This window comes from Gymnogyps californianus, chromosome Z, assembly GCF_018139145.2.
Source record: "Gymnogyps californianus isolate 813 chromosome Z, ASM1813914v2, whole genome shotgun sequence".
NCBI classification, from domain to species: Eukaryota; Metazoa; Chordata; class Aves; order Accipitriformes; family Cathartidae; genus Gymnogyps; species Gymnogyps californianus.
This window is the reverse complement of record NC_059500.1, coordinates 39458070-39469576: the sequence shown is the minus strand read 5'-3', so window position 1 is coordinate 39469576 and position 11507 is coordinate 39458070. Positions and strand designations below refer to the sequence as shown.

The 11507-nt window shown below is 39.8% G+C and overlaps 1 protein-coding gene across 2 annotated transcripts in view; it reads right to left on the bottom strand.

The window, feature by feature from the left end:
- Positions 1-2763: 2763 nt before the first annotated feature.
- The window catches only part of PTCH1 (patched 1), a 72351-nt gene continuing 63607 nt past the window's right edge, over positions 2764-11507 (bottom strand). For both annotated transcript variants that reach the window (XM_050913489.1, XM_050913488.1), the window contains exons 20-24: positions 11078-11220; positions 8029-8128; positions 6406-6660; positions 4810-5338; positions 2764-3073 (exon numbers count right to left, since the gene is read on the bottom strand). In XM_050913489.1, coding sequence (XP_050769446.1) covers positions 4811-5338; positions 6406-6660; positions 8029-8128; positions 11078-11220 — 1026 coding nt within the window. In that variant the 3' untranslated portion in view covers positions 2764-3073; position 4810. The remainder of the gene's footprint in view (positions 3074-4809; positions 5339-6405; positions 6661-8028; positions 8129-11077; positions 11221-11507) is intronic.

Sequence of the window (11507 nt, the reverse complement as noted above, 5' to 3'; positions counted from 1 at the left end):
ACACTCTCTTTCTCTCATAACACTGTTAAACACTTTCTTTTCTGCCAGGGGGTTTACAAGGAAAAGTGTGCACCGTAATTGTATCTCAGCAGTGTTCCAAAACATAATGGTATCATCATTACATATAAACTCTTTAAAAATATACTTCTGTCAAAAGACTTGATGACTACTATGTACACTACAAAAATAAATTTTCATATAAATAAATTATATGGCATAATTTTATCTTTGTAACTGAAATGACACAAACCCACTCCTACCAAAACAGGCAGGCAATGAGACCCAGTTTGAATATTTTTTTTCCTTTTAACTCCTTACACTAAAAGCTACGACGAGTCCTTAATGTAAATGTTATATACTCTTTCCTATTTAACATTAGTAAGCACTCTATACAAATAAAAATCCATTAAACAGTAAAAACATAGCTGTAATAGTGTTTCCAATAGAAATAAAATCCCTGCATCTTGTTTGTTATAAACTGGCATGACAAATACTGTAAGAAAACATTCTTATGATACAAAAATATAAATATCACCCATGATTAAAAAAGTTAAAAAACAAAACCGAAACAAAATAAATGTTGCCAGCCACTGAGTTCTCCCCTTGCCAATGTGACTATCAGAGAAGAAGGTCTACATTGTGCACGAAGCAGCAGACAGCTCACCCACACACAAGCACGCAGGAGGACTTGGGCAGGGGCAGGTGGGAGACACCCCAGCTCGCCCTGGGCCCCTTCCCTCCTGAGGAAGAGGAGGGAGCGAGGCAGCTGGCGGCAGCGGTGGTGTCAGTGGGAGCCCTGCTGACCTCTGACATGGGAGCGCACACGCTTGGCGGTTGAAGGCAGCTTCCAATTAGTATCATACAGTTTTGTTGCCGAGTTTGTATGATCTGAGGTCACTATGCTGCTAGTGCTAAATTGGGGCCCCTCGTCTTTTTGTCATTAAGAGTTTTCATGTTAAGACAGTGAACTGGACCGGTAGGCAGTTGCGACATTAACCCTTAGTGTGCATTGGAACAGTAGCTTATGTATCACGGGAATGACACCAGGCTCTCGCCACCTGCTCTTCGAGCGTTCACATTGGAAATCTGTAAACAAGTGCCTCATATCAAAGTGTTTTCAAGTGAGCAAAAAAGGCATGAAAATTTGTGCATTCTAATTATCCCCATTCATTATGCTGGCAAGGTCTGTAGGCAAAGATAGACTCCCTGAAGCCACTGGAGAAAAACACTTTCCCATCAAAGAATTGGCCACTGCTGTTCAGGCATTGTATTAAGGAAAAGCCCCACCACTGCTGTGTTTAGAAACTGAGTATTATTTGTGTTTGTTTGGCTCTGAATACACAATTGAACATCTACCTGCTTTAAAAAACAGCTTGGAGAAGGGCAGAAAAAAGTAGAAGAAAGATGACTACAGAGATAATGAAAACTTTTGTTCTATTATTTTAAATTAAGGTTCTCCATTCTTAGGGTTTATTTCCAACTGGAACACAGATTGTAGTGTTTTTTTTTCAGACCCTTCACCTGCAGCAATCCCCCTTTAGTTTAAAAATAATAATACAAAAAGCTAAATTAGTTTCGCAAAGAGATCCCAGTTTAGCTGTTTTAATTAAAAGTGCCAATGCAGCATGGGAAAACATAAACAATAGAGAAAAGAACACCCCAGGCCTTATGTGTCATTACAGTCCTGGACCCATCAGAAAGCCATTTGTATTTAAAAAGTGAAAATAGATTTTTTTTATCCTTCCATTTGATTTTTATCACTTACTATTAACTTCCTTCCTGCCATGAAAATAAGGTGACCAAAGATACTGCTTTCAATGCTGTAAGGACACAGCTGAGCTGCAGCTCACCATCAAACAACTCAATCATCCAGCTCCTAATGCCACTCATAGTTAACAGTATCAATATCAAAATAAGGCATATGCTCATTGCATTTCTATAACCACCAGCACCTCTCAATATCCAGCACCTTTGGAAGTGAAAAAATAATGGTTATAGTGTTTGCACTTACCTGGCACCTTTTGCAAAAAAAAAAAAAAAAAAAAAAAAAAATCAAAGCACTACACGAACAGTAATTAAGCCTCACAACATTCCTGGGAGGTAGGTAAGTGTAATTATACCCATTTTACAGAATGAGAAACTGAGGCATGGGGCAGTTAAGTGACTTGACCAAAGTCACGTGAGCCAAGTCACTAAGAGTGTGGGAAACTGAACCACAACCCCAAACCTCGACTCCCTGTCTTCTCTTTTATTTTAGTTGGGCCTTTGATGATGGCAGTCTATGGTATATGTTGGTAAACACCAACAAAGTTTTCACTAGTGCCTGCTAACAGGGAAAGCCAGACTCACATCAGCATCAGTGGGTTTATAAGCCCACTAAGTGTTGCCGTACAGTAAAAGAGAAACTACAGTACACCAGGAACATACACACAAAAGCATGCACGTTTCCAGATGCACACATGGATACACACAGCAAAACAAAACCTGCACATAGCTAAATCTATTTAAGCCTCCCAGATTAACTTGCTTTTCTTCATATCTGCTTATTTTAAAAATTATCACGCATAGCGTGTTTGAAAGTTAACAGTAACATTTCATACTACCACAGGGTTGTGATACGCAAATTTAAAATATTTTAAACAGACATGTACCTTTAAAAAAAAAATCCTATTACATAAGCAATATTTGCATAGAATTATACAAGTAAATTATACAATATTTAAGCAGCAGCAACTTATGCTGAAATTTAGAACTAGATTAAGCTTAGTTGTGGCACAGAGATCAATGTACAGAAAGTACAAAGCGCACACAATATTGTCCCCATTCTATTGCCCAGAGGCAAATGACTCCAGATTATACTACTTTACATTGTTCTTTTGTATATTACATATGTGTACATCTTTTAAATACTTAAAGAAATATTTAACAAAATAATACAATAGGTTACAGTAACAGTGAACTGTTGTCCTGATGCAGCATGTCCTTTTCTACAACTTTATGCAGTTCTTCTCTTCAAGCAGTTCTGGAAATACAGTTTTCCATCTTTGGCCTCTTCTTTGCTTCAGTTATTACCCTTTACAAATAAAGAGAGAAGAAAAACATTCATTAAAGTTCAAGAAAAACAAACATATCAAGCTAATCCAAAACGCATTTCATGATTCTTGTGGTTACAGTTAGCAGTCAGGAAACATGGGCTCTGCTTTCATCTCAGTCATTAATTTCCCGGTAAAGAAATACTGATGCCAATTAAAAAAATGTAGGTGCTTTAATTTCTGAGTTCCCACCTTTAGATACCTGCGACAAATTCAGTCAAAACCAATGAACACTTCAAGGAGAAATAAGCTACACAGAATACTGTGCACAGTTAAGAATCTCATATAACCATGCAGTTCAGCTTGAAAAAGCTGAGCCCAAGTATTTACTTATTCTGAAGATACTATTATTTGCCATATTTCTAGGCTGCGAGGCTAAAAGCATTCATGTCTATTTGCACTTTGAGATGTCTGGAGAGACTTTTTATAAATCAGAAGGTGATTTTATTGTGAGTCATCAAAAAATTTCCATCAAAACTCTCCATGTGTGTGTGTGGGCGCATGTGTATGCGTACATGTAAAACAGTTCTAAAACCAAAATAAAATGGCTTGCTCTGGTCAAACTAGTGTCTGTCACTGAAAAGCTCTGAAAAGCAAAGAGGGAAGACAGGGATCCACAGCTAAGTAACTATTTTAACACTTCTTCTTCCCCCCAAAAGAGAAAAACAGAGTTAAAATAGTGAGAAATGGTTTTTCAGGCACAAGCCCCAAAAAGCTTTCAGGGTAAAAACTCAACTGGTTTCTTCCCTTCAAACTATTCCCTATAAAATTAATGGAGAATTTTCAAGAAATTGAAAATTGTCAAGAAATTCTTCAAAGAAAATGAACAGCTTTATCCTTCCCCAAACATCTGCTAAAACACCCTGTCTGTTCTAAACAGCACTGTTTCCTGTAACCCTCTCTTGCCAGCCTAAAGACAGACAATGATTTAGATATCAAGTCTCGCAAGTTCTTGGGTGTATCTATTGTTTCAGAGGAACACATTTAAATGCCCTGCTAGCTCAGCTCTACCCTACGCAAATCTGCAATAGCCACTGCAGCTGTCCCTGGCAAGGGAGAGATTGGCCCAAGGACTCCTCCAGCGTGTGAGTTCGCTGGGTGGGTCTCTGAACGCCCCCCAAAGCACAGGGGACACCCTGCCACGCAGCAGCACACGAGGCATGGTGGGGCCTTCCCACCTCTCACTCAGCCCATCTTCCAGAGGGATTCAGTCCTCACTACAGACTTCAAATTCTTTCATGGAGTTTTACTGAAGACAGGACAACTCTTGAAGTAGCTGGCAATTTTACACTCTCCTAGGCAATGTCATTCTGTGTGACGTTTTAGAACATGCCTGATTCAGGGATCAGAAGACCGGACCTATCAACAGTAAATGCAGTTGCACAGCTTTGAAGATGTTACACAACATCTCTGCTTCATTTTCCTCATCTGGTAAGCTGGGATTGTATGATGTACTTACCCACTTTGCAAGGCTCTTGGAAGTAGTTCATGTCTGAACGCACTACAACTTCTCAGTGTTGGAAAGTACTATCTTATCCAACCTGATTTCTAGTGCAAAAGGTACTATATTCACGGTCAGCAGATTTAAGATGATCAGGGACCAATAAGTAAACCTACCTGAAGGAAAGGTACCTCAGACAAATTTTCTTTCCCCTTTCTTTTGATCACACCATTGCCTGACACAGGCAAAGCTTGCAGCTGCAGGAGATGGACCTACCTTACTGTGAGCTGTTGCCAGGTATCCTTTCCTCACATTCAACATCTTGCAGTTCTATAACTTCTACTTTAGAATTTCTTCTTTCACACCGCACATTAAAAGGCACATGGGGGTCCTCAAATGGCCCATGGTCAGCTTCATGGTATCCCTCATAGGACGGAAAGCTCCCTCCTCGAGAGCTGTGGCTGTGCACCGCAGGGTGGACAGCAACAGTCACTGAAGCTGAGGCAGTCACAGTAGTGATAGGCTGGCAGTACGCTGGTCCTGTGGCGCCCATGGCGCCGAACGCCGGGCTTCTCATGTTATGAGAACGAGCCCTGTGGCCCAAGCGATCCCTATTGCTAGGTCCTGAATGCCCTTCAGTAGAAATTTCAAAAGCGTCCCTGCGAGGGCGGTAAGGAGGTGGTCGCAGCCCTTCCCTCGCTCCCCATTTGGGTTGTCTGCTCTGACGCCACGCCTGCTGCGTGCCGGACTCTGGATTCAATTGTAGTCTGGGACTCGACTGATGCCTCGTCTCTGGCTGAACCACCTGAAACAGAGATGCAGGGTCACGCCTCTGACAAAGCAAGGCAAACAAATACTACGCTCGCTTTTATTTTATGCTGAGAACAATTACAATAATGCTGTCCTGGCACTAACTCTACAAAGGTAATGCTCTGGAGTCTGATAATTGTTGATTTTTCCAGACAGTTTCTGTCTGAAGTTATTCAAACATGGAAAGCATACCTTCAGAAAAACACAAGATGGCAGCTGAAAACATTATTGTAAGCTTCCTACATACTGGTCCATCTTTTCAAAGGGATGGGTGACAAGCACTTGATCTTAACTCGTTCTACAAGCAGAATTGCAGGCATTTGGAAAAGGCTCTATTCCATGCAGGGTACATACACAGGATGTTAGCAGGGTAGTTTGTATAGACTGTAGGAATCTGTTTTCTGATTTCCGTAAAAAGCGTGAAGCGCAGCAGCGACATCAGTCAATAAACCGTGACCAACTTCAAATGTGGCTGTGCTTGTACCTATTTCTAGGCCTCTGCTGAACAAAAACAGATCCGCATTGCAGCTCAGCATGCAGCATCAGCAGGGGTAGGAGACAGAGCTTTTTCACTTTCCTTTGAAATCGCAGTTATGCCAACTCAGTAGCAAGATACAACAGGCCCAAGATTTGGTACAACGCTGAAACTGTTTTCTTTTGGCTCTATCAATCTTTCTCCCCAAAATGTGCTGTCAGAGAGAGGTATATGAGATGGTGATCCACAAGGAGCTGTGTGGAGCTTTTAATGTCTCCTCATTCTCTCTCTGGAAACAGTCATCAAACAGACTGAGAGCTCTCTCTTGTGGCTGGTGCCAATATGATGTAACAGCAATTACAAATGCCAAAGACCTCTGCTTTCCTATCATCATTTTACCCCCAACTTGATTCTAAAGGAGAGGACGAAGAAAGCCTTCAATCCCTGCTTACAAATTTTGGCACAAAGTCACAAAGCATAATCAGTCAGAAATATGAAAGAGCGTTTCACAAAATAAATAGATTTAAATAAAAAAACCCCAAACTCTCTTTCTTGCCCTCCTGCCAGTCAATATGCAAGCTACTTACAGTGGATCTTGCAAAGACAGGGTTCTCAGTGGCTTCCACTATTACTTGATGGACTGGTGCCCCAGGGCCTTGGGTGGCCTCATAGTGATGAAGCTCTTCACTGATGCCAGACACTGTGGTTTGAGAGCTGTACTCTGAATCAGAGGAATCTGACCCATTATTTGTGTGCCCGGGTGGCAGCGCAAACCTCACTATGCTGGGGGGTGGCTCAGGAGATGGTGTGGGCAATCTGTTTCGTCCATTGGCTGGAGAAACCTGATAATGACAATGCATTCAGTAACATTCAGTTAGCATTAGCCTTTTAATCATTAGTGCTTGACACAAATGTTCTTCTGCCAAATACACCCTCCCATGCCACGAGAACCTTAGCACTGATTTTCTGATGAACATTTATACTGAACTGAAAAAATTAATGAGAGAGACATCATCTCCATCTGTGGACATGTACGTAAACAGGATTACACAGATTCTTCTGGGTATCATTGTCTCGGGAAGTGCATGTATGTGTGTGTGTGCATGCACTTGCACTTATAAAAATAATACATGGACTTCCCTCCCCCTTCAACATACATTAACAGTGATTTCATAAAATCACCTCAAATGTGTATGTATAGTATGGTTCAGTGTCTATTTGCAATTTGTTACTATTATGGACATGCACATAATAGTAACGTATGTAGTAATAACATATGCACATATATATTGCTTGAGTAAGGGACAGGTCATGTATACTCTTAGGAATATAAGAGATTACACACTGCTGTCAAAACTGTTTTACTAATACTAAAAAAATAAATACTTCTGAAATATTACTAGTGCTGTATACATACCATGTGTTTTATTCTTGTACACACACATACACATATATAGACATGTGAAGCATAGCACACTGATTCTACTAATATGTGATAAAGACAGCCCTATGTAAGGCAGTAACTGTGTTAACTATAGAGTAGGTAATGAATAATCAACAACGAAATACAAATTTGGTATCCATGAATCCTTTTTTTCTGGACTTGGGCTTTATACTATAAAGTCATTCTACCCATCAAAAATGTTGCTTGAGCCAAGAGTATATCGCAGGGAGGGGCAACTGGATGGGGGGGGACCTTCGGGCAGACCAGTCACGGTTATCAAGGTGTGGTCTGTGGACCACCACTGGTGTATGTTGGTCCACACAGGCCTTCCTGGTGGTCTGCTCAGTTAAATATTTTGAGGAAAGCAACAGAGGCAATGAGGTAGGAAAGAAGAAGGTATGTGTACAAAACAAACTGTCTTTTGCAAAACATAGGAGAAAATCCTTATTTTACAAACTAGTTTGCATATCACATTATGCTTTTAAAAGCATAAATAATCCTATGCTTGCAGCAAGTTTGCTGATTGCAGACTCTAAAACAATACTTACTAAAATACCTTTAAAAATATAAGAAGAATAATATCAACTAAATAACACACAGCACTTTTAATAAAGATTAAAAAAAAAACTAGAGCAAGAAACTTAAAATCCAAAACAATCCAAGAGAATTTAAAAAATAAAGAGTTTCTAAAAAAGGAGGTTGATCGGGGGGGGGCAGGGGTGCAGACAGAGTATTATTTCTTCTGTTCACCATTAATTTTACTGACCTCAGGGTATGGTCCAAAGAATGAAAGCAGAACAGGAAGCAGCACCAATCCATTGAGAACTCCCAGAATGGTTAAGATTGCCAAAACAGCAAAAAAATACCTGAAGTAGGGTTTAAGGGGTTTGGGGGAGAGAATAGCCACAAATATTGTTAGAAATAAGGGATCACAAATTACTCCTACATGTTAAAATAATACATATACTAAATTAAATCTAAAATATTACTAACATTGTACTAAATATCACTTTCCATATATAGATATAAGGTTTTTTACCTTTTGAATTAGAGAAGCTACATTCCACAACCCAAAGTGTTAGTTGATAAAGGAAAGAAAAAAATTACATTTGTTAATTTCCCAGAATCTGGAAGCATGTAATGTTATTTATGAATGTGTTACACAAACACAAAAATATGGAATGTGCAGTGAATAGCTGAATGGATTGGAAGCACAAATACAATGAAAAGGGGCCCCCATTAGTGAAAACCCAGCAGAAGCAAACAAATGAAGTGAAGGGTGTAGAATTTAAACAATTTAGCCTAGAAGGAAAAGAAGCCCTCTTCTCCCAGCAGCTAATCCACTGTGAAATGCTTCTGCATCTTACAGCAGAATCTCTAATTAAATCTCCAGTGTATCAGGTAAGGGTTTCCCTTGCTGTTCATTAATCACAACTTTCCGCCTAGAATTCTGTGAGTTCCAGTTTTACCAAATAGCTCGAATTGCAACCTTTTTACAACACAGGAACCCGCTTTCTGCAAAGAAAATGCTGCCCATTCTATAGTAAGCTTCAGCATTGTACTGAGTAAGAGCACTCCACAATGGCAGAGCTGCATTGCAGGCTAATCTTTTGTTGAACAATTTAGCATCTCTGAATACTCTTGTTTTGCGTCAGCCAATTCAAACATAAAGGCTGAAGTACTATGGAAGAAGAGGAAAGTGCACAAGTGGTTGTCCTTTCCCACCACTGAGGGCTAAGGTCTGGGATCCTTCATGAATACCAAGGTAAACCTGTCAGTAAAAGGAAAGCCTTGCTAGTTGGTATTCGGCACAGCTGGGGCTCAGACTAAACTTAAGGCTGAGTTGTAACTAATGATTTCAAGGACTCACTCTTGGTAAATTCCTGGAGGAGAAGGCAAAGGAGAAGAACGGAGGGCAAGTTTGCTACTAATGGGTCTGCTGATTACATTGTCTAGCTGGCAACAAACTTTACTGCCTCCCTGTTTCCACATCTGATCAAATATATCAGACTCCTGTAAAACTACAAATATCCTGCTATTGTAAACATTTGGGAATTTCTGATCTGCATTAGCAAAAATCAGCAAGCCAATCTACTCTACTAACATAAACCGCCAGAACTTTATACTGGGACAGAGATCAACAACAGGCATTAAAAACATTTGCATCTCATCCATCTAATGCTAGCATAAACAGGAGGATTATAGCTCTGACCACTTGGTGTATACAATGTCTGTTAATTTACTTAATCTTCCACATTGTTGGACTAATCTATTGCTTTCCGGAAGTTTGAGATCTTCTTCGCCCCTATAACAATGGTCAGGCTCCCATAGTTTATTTTATTTTATTTTTTAAACAAGGCAAACTAAAGTCAGATTGTGCTAGAAAATGAGAAACTGATGGCCAAAAAAAGTAAAATAACATAAAGTTGAAAGGCTCTTTTTATAAACTGAGAGAACATCCAATCCAAATTTGGTGTGAAGGGCTGCTACAATCTTCCATTTGCTATGACACAAAAATATGCTTGCCAAAATCTCATCTGTTAAGTAGGAAAGTAGCACGCCAAATGTACCCCTGTAAATTTAGGTTAAATCTATAAGTAACCTATATGTCAAAGTATTCCAACCCTTACAAGATCAGGTCCTAAAAGAATAATTCTACTTTATTTCTTCAATACCAGTAAAATAAAGTAAAAAATACTGACTCGGGGAAAAAATACAAATTTCTATTTCAGGACATGCAATATCTGTATAGTAATAATCTTCATGTAGGTTTCATGAGGTCTAACTGCAAAGTGCCTGCTTTCTTCAAATCTCTTACATACATAAACAAAAAATCTTGATGAGATTTAGCAGCCATTCTCTCAGTTCCTGCTTCTGACATTTTGTTGTTCTTGTTGTCAAATGGATGTCAGCTAAGTCTAGTCATCTATCCAGCTTATGTCTACCTAAGTAGAGCATTTATGTCTACCTTTCAGAGCATTTTTATTTGGCCCAGTTCTACCTCAGTTCCATTTTAGGGCTTGGATTTTTTTTTTTTGTGTGCTGTAGTTTGCCACAAAGAACCTGTGTTACTTCTAAGATTAGCCATTTTGCAGAGGTCCACAGGTTGTTTGGAATAGAATAGGATCTGTTTCATTGCACTTCTCAAGTTCCCCTCAACGAAAAACTTGCTTGATGAATTCACATTCTTAATTAAATTCACAAGAAACAGTCTGCCTGTAGTTCTAAACAGAAGGGCCTTCAGGCTTTGCTTCACAAAATTTTAATATGAAGTTCTGTGTTCATACTTATGGTTCCCCAGCTCCCAAACAGGGCTTTTTTCCCTCTGCCTGTTACACGTCGCTGTAAACCTCACATAATGATAGAAGGAGAAGGCCTGGAGAAAGTCACTTGCAGCACAGTTGCAGCATGTTTGTAGGTTCACGTGTCCTCTGCACGCAAACTTGTGCATACAAGAAGTCTGGAGGACCTAAAGGTTAAAGGTCAAACCCAGCTAATACCGGACAACACTAGATGCTTTGAACTGACTCAAACCCAGAACTAGCAAACTTTGCTAAAGAGGGCCATTTTTGTGTTCTTTCAAGCTGGGTGTCAGATTTTCCTGGAACAGATTTTAATACCAGCAATGGAAACACTACCACATCTAGCATGTAACAAGGAGTTAATAAAACAGAGGGAAAGCAGGACCATGACGTAAGCATGCCTGACACACCATGCATAGTAATAAAATGACAGATACGCTGAAGTGACTACGAATTAAAAGCACACTTATTTTTATTTTAAAAAGAAAGTCAAGACACACACAAATGCTTTACCTGACAATAAAATCAAACTCTGATCCTGCAAGCATTAACACTCCAAGCAGAGTGGACACGGCCCCATCCAGCACTGGCGCAAACATGTGTTCCAATGCAAGGACAGCCCTATGGTTCCTGTCTCCTATGGCAGTTAAAAATGCCTGTAAAACAACGAAATCCATTTCATTAGACAGATGTATACAACCTTCCAAACAGCCTCTCTCATAGCATGCACAGTTTTTCACCAGTTAATTACTTCAAACTACAGTTTATGAAAGTATCTTGATAGCTGGCTAACCTTCAAGAGAAGGCCTGATTCTGCAGTCATACCACATAGCTGCTGCTGAAGTCACACGACCACAGTAAGCACTGATTACAGAGTCAGACTATAGTAATAATTTTGGAAACAATGCCTGCTTGCATCAGTAGGCTTTTCCCTCCAGCTTTG